At 46.1% G+C, this 18488-nt stretch overlaps 3 protein-coding genes across 3 annotated transcripts; 2 read left to right on the top strand and 1 right to left on the bottom strand.

Moving 5' to 3' along the window:
• Positions 1 to 621: 621 nt before the first annotated feature.
• LOC117862973 (maltose excess protein 1-like, chloroplastic) lies at positions 622 to 4577 on the top strand. Its single transcript, XM_034746535.2, has 9 exons — positions 622 to 876; positions 972 to 1127; positions 1211 to 1501; positions 1638 to 1727; positions 2602 to 2703; positions 2798 to 2916; positions 3603 to 3665; positions 3763 to 3824; positions 4047 to 4577. The coding sequence occupies exons 1-9, from the start codon at positions 637 to 639 to the stop codon at positions 4127 to 4129; spliced, it is 1206 nt and encodes a 401-aa protein (XP_034602426.1). The 5' UTR covers positions 622 to 636; the 3' UTR covers positions 4130 to 4577.
• Positions 4578 to 6546: 1969 nt separating this feature from the next.
• LOC117862977 (trihelix transcription factor GT-3b) lies at positions 6547 to 9669 on the top strand. The gene is made up of 2 exons (XM_034746539.1): positions 6547 to 7042; positions 8835 to 9669. Exons 1-2 carry the CDS (start codon positions 6797 to 6799, stop codon positions 9408 to 9410), a joined length of 822 nt encoding a protein of 273 aa, XP_034602430.1. The 5' UTR covers positions 6547 to 6796; the 3' UTR covers positions 9411 to 9669.
• Positions 9670 to 16316: 6647 nt separating this feature from the next.
• On the bottom strand, positions 16317 to 17269 carry LOC140223504 (uncharacterized; the record flags this gene model as incomplete). Its single annotated transcript, XM_072295344.1, has 2 exons — positions 16317 to 16342; positions 16387 to 17269. Coding segments are annotated over 2 exons (909 nt in total), but the record flags the coding sequence as incomplete, so codon positions are not given.
• Between the last annotated feature and the right edge of the window lie 1219 nt (positions 17270 to 18488).

Genomic DNA, 18488 nt, shown 5'->3' with positions numbered 1-18488 from the left:
TATAGATATAGATTTGCAATTTTTTGTTTAGCCATATATTTTTGCAAAATACTAAAATAAAAAATAAAAAAATAAAAAAATCCCTGTCTCGCATTGTGCCAAGTGCGATATGTCGTCTACTCCCATGTGGGGCTGCAGGCCCCTGGATCCTCCTCCTCCATGTAAGCAAACCAAGGGGCCCAAGAAGGCCCATTTGGTCACAGTTGGACTGAACTGTTGGCTGCCCACAGGCTGCATCATCCCATTCATCCCACCCAGGCAGCCAGACAGACAACGTGGGCCTCACGGGCGCAAAAACGAGAAACCCGGCTCGGCCCACGACCGATTCCACGAACCGAGGCGCGGAAGGCGTGGGAGCACTTGAAAAGGACAACGGGGAGCAGTTAACGGCACGGTGACGGCACCGCGGCGGGCGGGTGCGTGTCCCGGGTCCATCGGATCCCGAGCGCGAGGCCACGCGCGTGCCCCCCGACCGCACGCAGGGGGCGCGGCCCCCGCGCCCCTCCCGTCCTCACATCCACCACCACCTCGCCGCTACTTCACTCGCTCGCTCGTGAAGCGTCTCGCCGCCCGCCCGCCCGCCCCCACCGATCCACCCCACTCGTCATCCCCCCCAACTGCGCTCCGCCACCGGCCATGCCGTCGCCGTCCCCGCCCACCCTGCGCCTCCCGCTCCGCCCGGCGCCTCTCCCCCGGGCCCGCGCCTCCGCCGCGGCGGTGGGCTCCTCCCTCGCTCTCTCGCCGTCGTCCCGCGCCGCGCTGCCCCTTAAACCCCTCGCGGTGCCGTACCACCAGCCCGCGCTCCTCCTCCACCACCGGCGCCGGCATGGGCCACCCGCGGTCGCCGCGGCCGCCACCTCCAAGCCCATCCTCAAGGTACGCTCCTCCCGTCTCTCCCCGGCATTGGCGCCGAATGTCGCGTGACTGATCGATCGATTGCCTCGGAATGGTTGGATTGGGTCGCCGCGCAGGACCCGAAGAAGTACCAGGAGTGGGACTCCGTCACGGCTAAGTTCGCCGGCGCGGCCAACGTCCCCTTCCTTCTGCTTCAGCTCCCGCAGATCGTCCTCAACGCCCGCAACCTCCTCGCCGGCAACAAGACCGCCCTCTTCGCAGTCCCGTGGCTCGTACGCCCCCCAATCCGTGCCTCCGATTTCGCCTCCCCTGCATCTGTGACGCTCGTTTTGATCGATTTGGTCGTGCGCTTCAGGGAATGCTCACCGGGCTGCTCGGGAATCTCTCCCTGCTCTCCTATTTCGCCAAGAAGAAGGAGACGGAGGCTGTTATCGTGCAGACTCTGGGCGTTATCTCCACCTACGCGGTCCTCGTGCAGCTCGCCATGGCGGAGTCCATGCCGGTGCCGCAGTTCGTGGCCACTTCAGTCGTTGTGGCCGCAGGGCTCGTCCTGAACTTCCTCAATTACTTTGGGTGGCTCCCTGGAACCCTCTGGTTGCTGTGGGAGGATTTCATCACAGTTGGTGGCCTTGCTGTGCTCCCTCAGGTGACAATGAGTTTCTTGCTGTGCCATCTTACTTCTTACAGACTCTGCTAGTTCTGCTGTGCCGCACAGTACAGTGTCGAACCGTTGATGTCAATTGTGCTTCTGGCCTTCTCTGATTGGTGAATTCAAATCGCAGGTCATGTGGTCAACATTTGTTCCCTTCATCCCCAATAGTGTCCTGCCTGGCATAATATCTGGTTCTTTGGCTGTTGCAGCTGTTGCGATGGTATGTCCAATTCTATTCTCTTGCATTGAGTTAGTGTCTTTCACAAAATTATTTTTTTTATTAATTTTCATACCACCTGGATGCCTTAACTAAAACTGGGAAACTAGAAAAAAGAATGTAGATCTAATTTCTACTACATGAGCAAGAGGCGACCGGAGCAAACCCAATTAGTTGACCATGCTTGATTTCAGGTTCTAAAGTGACCTGTGTATTTAAGAGACACTTTGTTCCAACTTCCAAGCAGCTGTGCAAAAAATAATGAAGTTCACTTCCATAATAGGATGCTATTCTTATTTGAAGTGTTTTGGTAGTTCAATGTCCATGTTCAGTTGGATTCATTTACATTTTGAGGGACAGTGGCAGATGTCTACCTTTTCATCATAGAGAAGAGAATTTATGTGCAAGTAAGAAACTCTGGCCATTAGTCAGAGCTCTGAAACAAGAACTGAAAAAGGAATAGAAAACAACTGAAGAGTGAAAGGAAAACAACATAATAAGACATGGACAGTAGTCCACTTACCGGTTATTCAGCTGGATTTAGTTTTATGTAGCATGTTTCTTTATTTTCTACTTCAGGCTGTTTGTTTGATTTTCCCATTTCCCCACATCACAAGCAGCTCTAGTTGCTTCATAGGGAAACTTGGACATTAAGACATGCACTGCTAAAAAATATTGTGGATATAGAACAAAAGATGTGTCTACTCTACTTTATCTTTTCCTTATATTCTCATACATTTCTATTTTGTGGCGTTCTAACTAACTGAACAATCTAGGACTACAAGTAGGTTGTATTCATATCGCATGATTCCCTCTTTTGATGTCATCACTCCTGGTTTATGTTAGCTCTTGATTATTTTTTCCCTTTTGGTTTCAGGCAAGGATGGGCAAGCTTTCTGATGCAGGGGTTAAGTTTGTTGGGTCATTGTCTGGTTGGACAGCCACACTTCTATTCATGTGGATGCCAGTGGCACAGATGGTATCCAAATTTTCACACTTGTATCGCTGGGAAACATATGATGATCACATAATGCTGATACACTAACATGCAACTTGTTTGGTGGGTTCTGCAGTGGACAAATTACCTCAACCCAAGTAACATCAAAGGGTTGTCAGCTTTCAGCATGTTGCTTGCAATGCTTGGAAATGGACTTATGATTCCTCGTGCTGTATTCATCCGTGATCTGATGTGGTATTGTATTTTTATTCCATCTCATCTGGTTCTTTTTTGTCATTGAAGACCAACTCTTTGAGAAATTAGAAAGGAAACCGTTTTCTCATATGAAAGATTAACGCATACAATGTTCTTTCCTTATTTGCAAACAGAAACATCAATATCTTCCTAACTTTTAGGAGTTGTTATACAGTGAAAAGACTTGCATCCTATGGTTAATCAAATGTTGAATGGTAGACCTGCTTTACAGTGAAGTACTGAACCTAGGGTCTCAGTGGACCAAGCACTAGTAAATAGTTTTAAATTTATCTTTTGTTGCTACTTAGGCAGCCATAGAGTTATGAAGTTAGCTATACGAGTATGTAACTCATATATGAAATGCCTGTTGGAGTTGAGATGAGGTCATAGGGCAAGATCACTGCCCTTAGTATTTCCATGCATAACTTTTACAGAAAGCATCCTTCTAAATCATCTTCCTTATATTAATCATGAAATGGCATGGCATTCAAAATAAAATGCCCATTTATTTCATGAAACCAAGGCCGGTCCAATATCTTATTTTTCATAGAACTTTCAATTTTTTTATCGCATGATAATAAGTGTATCTATTCATATTTTCTGACACAGTCAAACCAATGCATTTTTGTGTACTGTATTACAATTCCTGTATCAGCCCTTAATGATAATTATTTTCATCAATCTAGGTTCACTGGTTCTGCTTGGGCATCTGTCCTACAAGGTTGGGGTAACTTGGCCTGCATGTACTGGTATGTGTATCTCACAGCTGTGGTAGCACTTGCTTCCATAGTTTTATCCTGTGTAGCTCATACGTGACGGTTAACCCTTTGAATTGTCTGATTCCAGCTTTGGTAGCATCAGCAGAGAATTTTTCTTTGCAACAACATCTGGGCTCCTTCTATGGCTAGGTGTTGTCTCTTTCCGATATCTACTTTGTTTCTTTCCCAATATAAATGTCTTTATAAGAGGCATTTCAAACTTTTGGTATTTTCATGAGGAGCACAGACATTTCAGAGTTTCTGTGAAGAGAGCAGCATTTCAGATCAGTACAGAACTGAATTGTTTCTTGGCTGTCAGTCTGCCGGATTGTCTTTCTGACCATACATGTCGCTTTTTTGTTGCTTTGCCAGGATTCACTTTCTGGAGAGATACCATTGCTTATGGCAACAGCTCGCCCTTGACTTCTTTGAAGGAATTGTTTTTCGGGAAGTGATAAGCCGTCGGCAACTTCATTTACCTTGCACTTGAAGCAGCTAACTGTTCCCGGGTAGGAAGCTCTCCTGCAATAATTCATCGGGTCACTGTCAAGAACGGTGGTTCAGTTACCCCTTTGGTCTAAAGAACGGTGGTTCAGTCTTGGCATTTTGAGGTGAAACCGTGAGAAACACTGGTCAGTTGAAGGCTACAAACATTGCCATGGCCACGGTGAAACGCTGAAATGGAGCCCCAACTTCCCCAACCTGCAGAAAGCGCCATGTGCCTCTACAGAATCCACCGCGTGATCAGCTTGTACATCCGGCAGGGTTGGTACAGTCGCAAGTTAGTCCTAGTAGATGTAAGAAAAAAGATTATAATGTCCATCCCATCTTGTCCTGAATAAGACTTCAGTTCCTTCTTTTCCAATGAATAAAGATTTCATTCAGCCCTTGCTGGCGTGCAAATTTGCAACAGCTGCTGTTGTTCTGGGTCATCATGCTTTGTGCATTGTTGTTTCTTCAGAGTTGCATTAGCACTCAGTTACAGTTTTGATATCTGAACTAGGATCGTGCCTATACGTTGCTATGAGTAACTACATATTTATATTGCAAGACATGAAGCATTCAATGAAAAGGGTAACTACATATTTATAAGCATTCAATGAAAAGGGTAACTACATATTTATATTGCAAGACATGAAGCATTCAATAAGACAATAGTAATGTACATATTTATATTGCAAGACATGAAGCATTCAATAAGACAATAGTAATGTGAAAACAAATACGAATATTTAAAACTACAGTGTAATATTTACTCCAGTTTGAAAATTAGTGATTACGTTTGTAACGTCTTGCGAGTGCCTTGATAGTACGGTGATTGAAAATCTGAAATTTTCTGGGTTGTACGTTCCAACTTGATATAGAACATACTGCAAGCAGCACTACTAAAACAGGACAGAAGCTACATGAAATGCATAAATAGTTGTCGTGGATCAGCTTTACTACTCTCAGCGAGTGGCAAAAACTAGAGCAGCAGGAGTCCAAAGTCTAGATTCATATGTAAGGGTCTGTTTGGATACCTTGTGTTAAAATTTAATAAGTGTTAAAGTTTTAACGCTCTCAAATAGAGTGCTAAAGTTTAACACATTGGGGTGTTTGGATGATGTATTAAACTTTAACATCTTTGGTGCGAAATGACTCCATTGCCCTCTCATTTATGGCCGGAGAGAGAGAGGGAGGAGAGAGAAGGGGTAACCTGGGAAAAAGTGGAGAGGGGGACCACTTTTAACACCTTTAGCAAGTTTTAACACCCCTCCATGTGTTTATGAAAAATATGGTGTTAAACTTTGGCCCTGTTTGGGAAGGCCCCACTTTTAACACTTTTTAAACACTTTCCTATCCAAACACTTGTGTTAAAAGTGGGTGTTAAAGTTTAACACCCCATTTTTTATAAACACATGGAGGGGGTGTTAAAACTTGCTAAAGGTGTTAAAAGTGGTCCCCCTCTCCACTTTTTTTTTCAGGTTACCCCTTCTCTCTCCTCCCTCTCTCTCCACCGGCCATAAATGAGGGGGCAATGGAGTCATTTCCCACCAAAGGTGTTAAAGTTTAACACATCATCCAAACACCCAAATGTGTTAAACTTTAGCACTCTATTTGAGAGTGTTAAAACTTTAACACTTGTTAAATTTTAACACAAGGTATCCAAACAGGCCCTTTAACACCCTACTTTTAATATAAGTGTTTGGATAGAAAAATATTAAAAAATGTTAAAAGTGGGGTGTTAAACTTTAACACCCCCTTCCCAAACAGGACCTAAAAGATACAACCCCGAGTCTATGCACCATGAGCCACAGCTTATGACCCATCAGCGGCAGCGGGGAAGGGGAGAGGCGAGAGGCACGAATGGATCGTAGGGTGGTTATGGCTGTGATGGCTGCCATTGCATCGGAGCCGAACGGTTGCAAGCTTAACTACCTATCTATCTAGCAACAATGATTGTTTTCTGGCTGCAACACAGTTAAAATAATCTGTACCGAACAGGTTAATATTTCTATACGCGGAGGGACGTTTCGGGGGTGGGGGGGAGTTCTTCGATCGAAAGGGCGCATAGACCTCCGTCGCCGTTTCTGCCGGGCACGGAGGGCTATCATTTTACCGCGGTCCGAAAGCGAGCGTCGGACCCGACGTGTTTCGATCTCGGTTTTGGTTTTTTTTTAGCTGTAGAGGTTTTAGAAAAGGATATACAGTATCTTATATATGCCCTTGGTCAAAGAAGTGGGTGGGCGGCATCGGGCCCGGTCCAGTCCAGCTTGAAGCCCACTGGTAAACCCTTTTCTTTTCTATAGTTCTAGAAAAAAAATAGAGTAAAGAAATGGAAATGAGATGCAGAGAGACAGCTAGTGTGAACATGGCAGGGCCCCTGCTCTGCTCTCTGAGACCGAGCCGTGTGAATGAGCAGAAAAGTAATGGCAGGCAGAGGCAGGCAGCGGCGAGAAGCAAGAAGAAAAGCGAGGCGAGCAAGCAAATCGAGGCAAGAAAGCGAGGGAAGGGCAGACTCTGCAGCCAGCAGCCCCACGCCGCCGCTGCGCCGCGCCACGCCGCGGGTTACGGCCTGTCGTTAGGGATTGCTGCCGTCGGGCGCGTCGCGCCTCGGTGGCGGTGGCGGGAGGGGCCGCGAGATGATGGAGGCCGGCGGAGGAGGAGCGGGAGCAGGAGGGAGGGACGAGAGGGTGCCGCAGTGGGGCGCGCAGGAGACGCGGGAGCTCATCGCGGCGCGCGGGGAGGTGGAGCGGGAGGCCGACGCCGCGCGCCGCAGCGCCAAGACGATGTGGGAGGCCGTCGCCGCGCGGCTCCGGGAGCGCGGGTACCGCCGGACCGCCGACCAGTGCAAGTGCAAATGGAAGAACCTCGTCAACCGCTACAAGGTAACCCAATCGACAATCCTTCACCAGGCATTCAGGCTTCTTCAGCGAACTTTCAAGACTAGTCTCCGTGCCGCTAGATTGACCATTCTGTGCTGGACCACTGCCAACGATTCTCTATGTACCGTTCTTTTGTTGATTGATGTGCATTGATGACTAGTGCGTTACCATCAGGCTCATCGTCCGTAAATTGGCCCTCTACCTCGATAGCTTCATCTGGGGTTGTTTGAAGTGTTTTCATACGTTCCCCTTTGCTGCATTATTTGTACTAGTGTTTGCATCAATTAAGTACCCTGAGAAATCTTTTGTGTCGAAAGAATTGAAGTTCATAGTAATGTTATTCATGTACTCGTTCTCTTTCAGTGTCCAATATCCTTCCTTCATTATGAAAAAAGTAGAGATAATTATTTCGTGACATTCTGCTGTCTTCTTTTGTTAGTGCGTAGCAATTGTTCATCTATTCATGATTCTAAGTTGGATAATCTTTGCCCGCAGGGTATATTTTATAAGTCATGGATTATTGCACCTATGACAAGTGATTCATATTGTACTGTACTTCGCTACACATGATATGGAAAGTAATGCCTTCAAGTGTGCACTTTAAAGTAGTTGGAGGTCTAGTAATACAAAGAACTACATGTAGGCATAATGTAAAAGAAATCCTCTGATATTAATATGCAGTACAGTTTTTTTTTAAAAAAGAAAATCTCAGTCTAACTGTTCTTTCTGTCTGCAAGTTTTTTTCACAGAAGTTACATAGAAGTGAGGCTTGCTTTTGTAACTATATTTTTGTTTCATTTTAGCAAGAAAAAATGTGTATTACATTTCATTTCCTTCCAAAGCAAAAACATGGCAGAATAATTCTTGTTAATCTAAGATAACTAAATAGGTGTCTGGAACAATGGGATTGTTACTTGTGATAGAAAGGAGAATAAACTGCCATCATCTTTGTTGACAATGATGCATGGAAACTTGGAAAGTCATGGTGAAATGTCAAGGATTTTAGGGAAATTGAGTGGCAAATCATCCAGAATTGGAGATCCAATCAAAGTTTCAATCTTTCACTTCTCTTTTTTGAGGGCATGGAATCATTGTGAGCACTAAGCAGATTTATTAAAAAAAATGTATGCTAACATTTTCTTTACCTTCACATTGGGTGGTTTGTCTCAGAAGTTGCTCTTTGACTAGCTCAGGATGTGACATTTGCTCTGCTTGACCAGCAAAATTAGTTAAGAGTGAATTATAGTGCCGAAGGAAGGGTGTAAAATTAGGATACAAGCAGCTCGGTATGTGAGAACATGGGTGTGTTAATGAAGTATTTTAAGGGGTAAAAGCACAAAACGTGTACTGCTGGTGATGCTCCTGCTAGCCACAAATTGGTGGCCCACAATAGTAATATGTGTTACTGATCTCTTGGCTGCAATAGTTATGAAGGATTTTGTGTTTTGTGATTGTGCCGTAGGAAGTAAACCAATTCTATTTTTTTCCACCAGGGGTGAAAAATTGTAAGTTCCATGTTAGGTTGAGATTGACTCTGTTGTTGGGTTTGTTGGGCGGTGGGCCCAGTTTCAAACTTTCCGTTAGACGTTTTTCTCTATGCTTAAGATACACTTCCAAGTTGTAAGGCAGTGATCATTGTTTATTGTTTGGACTGTCTATCTTTGTTGTGTGGTCAGTCCACCTTACTTGTGCACCTTTGCTATGAGTTTGCTTTGATACTTAAACAAGGTTAGTTAGTACCTTTGTTGTTTAGTTTATTCAGCACAAGCTCATAACTTTCACATCATTTCATCAGGGGAAAGAAACTTCTGATCCAGAAAATGGCAGACAGTGTCCCTTCTTTGAAGAGCTGCATGCCGTCTTCACAGAACGTGCTAGAAATATGCAACGCCAGCTCCTTGAGTCTGAATCTGGAGCTTCTGTTAAAAGGAAACTGAAGCGACCTAGTGGTGATCGGTCATCTGGGGAGTCTGGTGACGATGACGATGGTGGTGAAGAAAGCGAAGATGAGAAACCCATTCACAGCAGAAAGAGGAAAGCTGATGACAAGAAACAACAATCCCAACGAATGCTAGAGAAGTCTAGAACAGGCGTGTCAAACATCCATGAACTGCTGCAGGATTTCCTGGCACAGCAACAGCGCATCGACATCCAGTGGCAGGAGATGATGGAGAAGCGTGCCAATGAGCGGGTTGTTTTTGAACAAGAATGGCGGCAGTCGATGCAGAAGCTGGAGCACGAGAGATTGATGCTGGAACACTCGTGGATACAACGGGAGGAACAAAGACGGATGAGAGAGGAAGCACGAGCTGATAAAAGGGACGCCCTCCTGACCACTCTGTTGAACAAACTCCTGCAAGAAGACTTGTAGAATGGAGACTTAATATTCACTTGAGTCTGTTTGCTCACCATGTCTCATCGATTCTTTGTAGCTCTTGCTCATGCTGACATTGTTCAAAAGAAAATTTGTTCTTTGTAGCATTTTTATTAGGTTCCTAGGGCTCTTTACCAGTTGTTTAGCGCAGTGATGTTAATAGTATGTTTAATTGTAAACTACAGATAAATGATGCCCCTAAAATATGAGACTTCGCTAGCTATTGGATTGAAATACAATGGTGAATATCCATTCATTTCTCGTTGTTCCCATGAAAGAAAACCTAGGTGAAATGATTTAACTATATCAACGCAATTTTCTACAATATTTTATTTCTCTAGATAGAACATTTCATTTATATGTGAGAACAAGTCTTCTTAGACTAAAGCATTATAAGGGGTAAATAGAGCTTTTCAATAAATACTATGCTAATTCGCTAGCTTGGGCGAACAATGTACAGAAAAGTAGTCCATAGGCAAATATTATATTCAATTCAGCCACCTATTACATTGTGCGAGTAATCCATATGAAGGAGATAATAAAAGTCACCTATTACATTGTGCGAGTAATCCATATGAAGGAGATAATAAAAGTCACCCGTAGCACTACGGGCTACCCATAGGATAATTAAAAATTATATTTGTATGCTACAGCCAATCAGAAGTGGGAGTAGATGATTCTTTTCTACTTTGATGGGACTATTCTGGCTACTACATAAACGATTTGGAGGGGCGTTCCCTATTTTTTTCCGGGAGCGGACGAAAATGTCACCCGCCCCTGTTAATACTGGAACGGACTGTAGCAAACGCCCGTCCCTGGAAATGCATTACCAGGGGGCAGATGAGGGGGGCTCCATTTCCAGGGGCGGCTCATCCCATGCCCTGCACCCTAAAAATGCACATTTTTAGGTGCGGAGCATGGGATGAGCAGGCCTTGAAAATAGTACCGATTTCCAGGGGCGGACAACCTGCTGTGCCGATCCTTCAAAATTTTGAAAGCAGCAGGCAGGCTCAAAAAATTTCACGTGGGTCCCACACCGCACCCACCCTTCTTGTTATCCTTTCTCATCTCTCTCCTGTCCATCCGGTCCTTATCCTCTTCATCTTATCTCTCTCTCTCAACTCCTTTCCCCTCTTTCTCTGGAGAAGGCCGGCCACCCAGCGGCAGCCTGGGGGGCGTGGGGTGCTGGCGGCGGCCAAGGGTCGCAGGGTTGTGGTGCCCTCCCCCCCACCAAGCGGCGCCGGTGGCCTTCCCCACGCGCGGCGGCGAGGAGCCTCCCGACCACGGACATGGCGGCTCGGTGGCGGCGGCGTCCAGGGTGGCCCCCCTCCCCCCTAAGTGGCACCTGCGGCCTTCCCAGGCGCGGCGACCGTCTGGCCCCAGCGAGGGAAGCCCCTCGACTGCCCCGGACGTGGTGACCGTCCTCAGGCTCGGCGACGAGGAGCCTCTCGGCCGTGAGCGTGGCAGCCCGGTGGCAGCGACGTCCAGGGTGGCGGCCCCCCCAGCAGCACTGCTCGAGGGCGCGGCCACTTGGCGGTGGCAGTGTCCAGGGCGGCGGCTTGGCTTTTCTTTTTCTTTTTTTTTCTTTTTTTAATCAATTTCCAGGGGCGGGGCGGGTCACCTCCTCCCCCGCTCGTGGAAAGGGCCTCAGCAGGGTGGGGTATGGCCTTGTCTGCCCCTGGAGTAGCATTTGCTGGGTCAGGTCGACGCCCGCCCCTACAAACAGCTATTTCTAGCTGCGAAACGTAGGAGCGGGCGGGGTGCCCGACCCTGCAAATGCCGTTTCACCCGGCGCTAGAAACCTTTTATGTGGTAGTGTTTTATTTCCTAACATTATAGCTCTTTCCACAACTAAGGACTACCCCGTTGTGGACCTCACTTACATGGACTAGTTTGCAAAAAATATTGTGGTTGCCCACGTACACCTAGGACGAACCTAGCGTTTGGTCGATGCATAACGTAACACCATGGCCTGCATGTAATACGAATAGCGACTTATGGTTTGGCATGGAGTAAAGTGCAACGACAGTTCTTAAATTTGTCCGGCTATGTCATTTAGAATCACGTACTCTCAAAATGCATATCTAATTCCATAAGTTTGGACTCGGGTGTCATTTAGGTCCCTACACTCTTAAAATGCAGATCTTACTCCTTAAACTTGACTTTGGGTGTCACATATGTCTCTAAACTCTTGAAATGCAGTGTCATCCTATAGATAGAACATGATAAGATCAAATTTTATGCTTTCAAGCAAGCCACTATTTTTATTGGCACATTTCCTAATTTGTTTTATTGCCCCTTCAGCTTCTGCCAACATTTATCTAGTAATTTATCTTATAAACTCCTAATTTTAATTTAGTAAGTGCAACTAGAAGTATTCATCGAAGAATAACAGGGTACGCCTATCATACGCACTTCGTAAGTGAAGATATCGCCTCCAAAGTAAAAGAACACCGATCTTTCTAGATTCAGCATATTAATATTCTCTGCACACGTTGAGTTGAAATTTATTTTTTTACTATAATTTATATAAACTAATTATATCTCTATCCCTATCTTCTTGCGCCGAGGCTTCATTTTGCTTCGCACATCTCCGTCTACCATCCAGTCATCCAGATGGGCCGACCTACCCGCTCTAGTGGGCGGTTAGGACCATCCGAATAGTACCCGGAGGTCATATCCCCATGGTGTTGTTTGTGTGTAAGAACGGCAAGCACTGCTCCTTCATCGTCGTGTGCTTCGTCCCCCAATTCACAACCAACATATATATAGTGAGTGTTGGGCAGCTCGACGAGGTCGAGTAAGACATCAACATTAATTCTGGGGTGATGTGTGTACGCGAGCCCAGGGGCGAATCGGTGTACGTGCTCGACATGAACCTTGCACGGGCGATTTGTCTGGCAGCACGCGGCAAGAAGAGCGCTTGCCATTAGCACACAAAGCTCGGCCACATCAACATGGCGGCCTTGTTAGACTTGTGCCTAGGATCTCTAGATGCACATCTAGTCGGGATCATAAACGACATGAGGGACATGGTGTTCCTGGTGTGTGCCGAGAGGGAGTGAGAGAGATAGGGGTACCTTCACCCCTAGGGGTGGGAGCAGCAGAGCTGCTGGCCATCGCTGGTTCGCTTGGTGGAGTCTGCGTAAGGCAGCGATGCGCAGTGCCGAGTCCGGTCGCCGGTGAGGTAGCGGTGGTACTTCCCGCCGCTACTGCGCAAAACCTAGATCGGTAGGTGTGTCAGTGGGGCGGCTGGCTGCGGCGAACCTCGTGAGCCGAGCCGGGTCCCCCACCCTGTTTATATAGCGCAGCGCAACAGGGGCCCACCACCCAATGCTAGGGTGAGCGCCCCCGATCAGGGCGCGGATCAGGGTCCCGATGGGCCTTTGGGCCCATTGGGGAGGAGATCAATCTAACATTCTCCCCCTTGATCTCATCATTTACTTTTAACTTTACACTTTTCGCTTTTATTCGTTTCATCGTAGATTAATATGTAGAGCATGCCTCATCGTCACAGCTTAATCGCCGATAGAATCAACAGCTACAACACACCTCTCTATTTTGAAACAATTCTGTTTCTTTTGGGCCTTTTCCAATCCAGGAATCATAGGCTTTCCCTTAAACCCATGCCGGCTAAGTGTTCTCTGAACACATTGGGTGGTAAGCCTTTCGTGAGCGGATCCGCAAGCATATCTTTTGTTCTTATATGCTCGAGACTTATAGAGCGATCCTAGATTCTGTCTTTCACAACATAAAACTTTATCTCAATGGTTTTGGAAGCATTGCTTGATTTGTTGTTGTGAGCATAGAATACTGCTGGCTCATTGTCACAGTACATCTTTAGTGGTCTGTGAATACAGTCAACCACTCTCAATCCGGGTATAAATTTCTTTAGCCACATCGCCTGCCCCGTGGCCTCATGACATGCTATGAATTCTGCATGCATCGTTGATGACGCAATTACTTTCTGTTTTGAGCTTCTCCATGAGATAGCTCCTCCTGCGAGAGTGAATACGTATCCAGACGTGGATTTTCTATCATCTTTGTCTCCCGCAAAGTCTGCATCTGAATACCCTTTTATCTCTAGGGAATCAGATCTCTTATATGTAAGCATGAGTTCTTTTGTGCCTTGCGCGTAGCGCAATGCTTTCTTTACCATCTTCCAGTGTTCTACACCTGGATTACTTTGATATCTACCAAGAACCCCGGTGACAAAAGCTAAGTCAGGGCGAGTGCACACTTGAGCATACTGTAAGCTTCCGACAGCTGAAGCATATGGAACCGCTTTCATTTGATCGATCTCGTACTGGTTCCTGGGACATTGAAAATTCCCAAAACTGTCGCCCTTGACTATGGGAGCAGGTGTGGCCTTACTCGCATGCATATTATACTTCTTTAGAACCTTTTCTAAATATGCCCTTTGCGATAATCCAAGGACCCCATTCAGTCTATCTCGGTGAATTTCTATGCCCAAAACATATGATGCTTCACCAAGATCCTTCATATCGAAGTTTGAGGACAAAAACTTCTTTGTCTCTTGCAGTAGATTGATATCACTGCTTGCAAGTAAGATATCATCCACATACAGAATTAGGAAAATGTATTTCCCATTTTTGAACTTTGCATAGACACAATTGTCCTCTATATTCTCTTGAAACCCAAATTTCTTAATTATATCATTAAACTTTAGATACCACTGTCTAGAGGCTTGTTTTAATCCGTAAATGGATTTCTTTAGACGACGTCCCATATTCTCTTTGCCTTCCATGATAAAACCCTTTGGTTGTTTCATGTAGACATTTTCTTCTAAATCCCCATTTAGAAATGCCGTCTTTACATCCATCTGATGTAACTCTAAGTCAAAATGTGCAACCAATGCCATTATGATTCTGAAGGAGTCTTTACATGAGACAGGAGAAAAAGTCTCATTGTAATCTATTCCTTCTCTTTGTGTAAAGCCTTTTGCCACAAGTCTCGCCTTATACCTTTCTATATTCCCTTTGGAGTCACGTTTAGTCTTGTAGACCCATTTACAGCCTACTGTTTTGGCTCCTTTAGGAATCTCTTCAAGTTCCCAAACATTGTTGGAACTCATTGATTTCATCTCATCTTCCATGGCCTCTAGCCACTTCGATGAGTGAACATTTTCATGGCTTCCTCATATGAAGTGGGATCACCTTCTATATGAACTTCTTCTGTATTATAAACTTTATAGTAATCAGGGATAGCTGATCTTTTAACTCTTTGAGACCTTCTAAGCCCCTCACTTTCGGGCACATTCTGTGCCTCTGCTTGTGGCACATCATTGAGAGGTGGCTGCTGCAACTCTTCCTCGTGTGTAATGATGGGTTCAGTTGGCTCCTGAAGGATAGGTTCCAAAACTTCACTCATCGTTTCCATGAGTGGAATCACAACAGGTGCCTGCACCACAATATCAGGGACTGTAGCGGGTGCTTGCACTACGACCTCAGGAACTATTGGTGCGGGAATAACAGGTAGTGAGAAGAATGGTTCCTGAATCATCGGATTAGGTGCACACACCCGCTTCTCCTCAAGATCAATCTCTCGAGCCACCATGCTCCCCCTCACCATCTCATCCTCTAAGAAAATCGCGTGTCTCGTTTCTACAAACTTTGTATATCTGTCTGGACAGTAGAAACGAAAACCTTTTGATCTTTCCGGATAGCCAATGAAGTGGCAGCTTACTGTTTTGGGATCTAGCTTCCCAATGTTTGGATTAAATACTTTGGCCTCAGCTAGGCTCCCCCACACACGCAGATGGTTTAGTGAGGGTACTCTTCCTGTCCATAGTTCATACGGTGTTTTGGGCACCGACTTACTTGGCACTCTATTTAGAATGTGAATGGCGGTTTTCAACGCCTCCATCCACAGTCCCAATGGTAAGGTGGAATAACTCATCATGCTGCGCACCATATCCATCAGTGTACGGTTACGCCTTTCAGCTACTCCATTTTGCTGAGGCTCGCCCGGCATCGAATACTGGGCTACTATGCCATTAGCCTGCAAAAACCTTGCAAAAGGTCCAGGAACTTGGCCAAATGGGGTATGTCGACCATAGTACTCCCCCCACGGTCGGATCTTACTATTTTGATTCTTTTGTTATGCTGATTTTCAACTTCAGCTTTAAATATCTTAAATTTATCCAGCGCTTCTGATCTTTCTTTAATTGGATAAATGTAACCATAACGGGAGTATTCATCTGTGAATGTTATGAACGAGTCATAGCCATCCACGCTTTTCACAGGAAATAGTCCACAAATATCAGTGTGGATTATCTCTAAAACTCCTGTGCTACGTTTAGCGCCTTTTTTAATTTGCTTTACAAACTTTCCTTTAATGCAATCAACGCATTGTTCTAAGTCTGAGAACTCTAATTGAGGAAGAATTTCATTCTTAACTAGTCTTTCTATTCTCCCCCTCGAAATATGGCCTAAACGACAGTGCCATAATTTCGACGATGTTTCATGAGTTCTCTTTCTTTTCTTTGTTTGTTGCTCTGATGAGGATACAATCATATTCACATCACACACAGAATTTACTTTTTCACGTAGTGATAATAAATACAACTCATTGTGAAGGATGGCAACACCAACACATGCATTATCGAACCAAATGGCACACTTTCCATTTCCAAAATGACATTCATATCCATCATGGTCCATACGTGAAATGCTAATCAAGTTTCTGTGTAACGAAGGAACATAGAGCACATCTCTAAGTACAAGCATGAAACCATCAACTAGCTCTAGAGAGACATCGCCAACAGCTTCAGCCTCTGCTTGGACTCCATTTGCGACTTCAACGCATCTTTCGCTTTTTTGCGTAGTCCTCGTCGAACAGAATCCCTGTAAAGAATTTGCAACATGAACAGTTGCACCTGAGTCAATCCACCAAGTAGATTTCGAATACTGTGTATACAAGGATTCATTTACAAAGGAAATAATATTCTCACCTCTTTTTGCCATTATTGACTTTAACCAGTCGGGACATTCTTTCTTGTAGTGCCCTTTTTTCTTGAAGTGTAGACATTGATCTTTGTCTATTGTGAGAGGCTTTTGGTGATTCTGTTGCATAGGAGCCTTTCCTCGTGCCTTGAAAGAGGAGTTAGCATTCTTTTTCCTGTTGTCCTTCACATAGTGTAATGAACCACCATATGAGGATCTAATTCTGTCCTCTTCCTGCACGCACATGGCTATCATTTTTTCCATGTCCCACTGTTCTGGCTGCATGTTATAATTGACAACAAAGGTGTCAAACTCTTTTGGCAGAGAAGCGAAAACCAAATGAATAATGTGCCCAGACTTGAGCTCAAGATCCATTGGCTTCAACTGTGCTGCCAAGTTATACATCCACAAGATGTGATCTCTTATGCCAGTCCCTCCTCCATTGTACCTCTCTGTGGCCAGCTGCTTGAACAGCTGGGTAGCATATATCTTTGAGGAACCAGTGAACTGATTCCTTATCTTCTCGAGGTACTCTGTGACGGAGTCACACTTTGTGATCGAGCCCAAAATAGCAGGCTCAATCGTATTCTTTACCAAAGCCATACATTTCTTGTTGGCAGTGGTCCACTGTTTGTTTTCAAGGGTGTATGCCAACTCCAGTGGAGCATAGTCCCTATCCTTTTGCTGCCATGTAGCATCATCATCACCTTCAGCCCTCACTGGCTTCTGTGGAGCTTGTGGCCGCGGTGTAGTCAGCACCCAGTCAACTTCTCCACAAACGAAGGAGAACTCAATCTTCTTCCTCCATTCTGTATAGTTGTTGCCTTTCAGAATGGGTATCTCTTTGAGACAAGCCATTAAGTTGAATGATCCTGAAATTTGCAATCCAAAGTGAGATCATAACAACAATTGCATGATTTATTTCCAACGTTGGTCAAAAAATAAAACATACAACTGTTTATGCAATTTAAAACTATATCACCGTTGGGCAGAAATAGAAATAAAAGCATCAAAAAACTTTTTAAATTATGATACAGTTATTAACAACCTTGGTCAGAAAATAACAGCACCATAATCTAATTAACTGTATCATGCTCTCACAAAATTAATTGTCTCGTTGGTTCAAATTAAATTTAAATAGAGCAATAAATATGACTTTTGCAGCGAAAACTGTGAAATAAATCTATTTTCAGAAGCAAAAACACTGTATAAACTTTATTAATCTCTAATACAAATTATCCCGTTGGTTCAAATTAGATTAGAGACTAAAACTATGCAAAAAACATCAATTAAATGCTTCTGGAAATAGAAAAAACTAATTATCAGGCGTTACTGTGCAAAACTTCCTTTTCGGCCCAGCAGCGAAAACGGCCCACAGCCCGTTCCCGCGCTCGGCCCGCTTGCGCGACGCCGTCGGCCCGCTAAGGCGGCCCGCCAAAAAACGGCTTGGCGCTGGCCCTCCCACGCGGCTGCGTTCACAGGCCGCAGCGTGGGCCTGGGCCGCGAATGCGGCCTGCTGCCGCCTCTCGCCTGGGCTGTTTCCGGCCCGATCGATCGCGGACCCCCGCTGGCCGCTGTGAGCCATCGATCTAATCGGACGGCCGCGCGTTGATTTCGGCAGAACAAAAGCGCCCGACGGCCGATCCCCCGGAAACCCTAGCTTCATTCCTTTCTTTCCCCCGCGAGATCCCACCGTGGCGGCGGCGGCGGGGCTATCTCTCCCGCGCCCGGCGATGGCCGGCGGCGGCGGTTGAGGGATGGCCCCACCGGCGCACGGCCGCGGCAGCCCCCTCCCTCTCTTTTGCTTGCTTTCCCTCCCCCTCCCCCTCTCCCTCGGAGCCTACTCCAAGATCCAGGAGGTGGCCATGGCGACCATGGAAGAGGGCCGGCGCCACCGCGGGTCCCCTCGCCGGCGCGCGCGTCCACCGCGAGGGTTGGGCGCGCCACCGTCAAGCGGTCCTTTGGTGGTGCTGTTGCGCCCCCCCGAGCCCCGAGCGGATGCTCCGGCGGCTCGGGTGGACCTTTTCCCCGGCGAGCCCGAGGCTCGGCCGGCCTTTGCCGCTCGCCGTCGGTGGACGTGCGGCGGTGAGGTCGGCGACAGGTAAGCCGC

Source organism: Setaria viridis, chromosome 7, assembly GCF_005286985.2.
Source record: "Setaria viridis chromosome 7, Setaria_viridis_v4.0, whole genome shotgun sequence".
Classification (NCBI taxonomy): Eukaryota; Viridiplantae; Streptophyta; class Magnoliopsida; order Poales; family Poaceae; genus Setaria; species Setaria viridis.
Note: the sequence above shows the minus strand (reverse complement) of the source record. Positions and strands in the feature narration are given on the sequence as shown.

Excerpts from the sequence above, each read along its gene's own strand:
- LOC117862973 (XM_034746535.2), top strand. The coding sequence starts at position 637 with ATGCCGTCGCCGTCCCCGCCCACCCTGCGCCTCCCGCTCCGCCCGGCG. Across the intron at positions 1,128-1,210 it reads TCTTCGCAGTCCCGTGGCTC|GGAATGCTCACCGGGCTGCT; the intron begins GTACGCCCCCCA and ends CGTGCGCTTCAG. Across the intron at positions 3,825-4,046 it reads TGGGCTCCTTCTATGGCTAG|GATTCACTTTCTGGAGAGAT; the intron begins GTGTTGTCTCTT and ends TTGCTTTGCCAG.
- LOC117862977 (XM_034746539.1), top strand. The coding sequence starts at position 6,797 with ATGATGGAGGCCGGCGGAGGAGGAGCGGGAGCAGGAGGGAGGGACGAG. Across the intron at positions 7,043-8,834 it reads ACCTCGTCAACCGCTACAAG|GGGAAAGAAACTTCTGATCC; the intron begins GTAACCCAATCG and ends TCATTTCATCAG.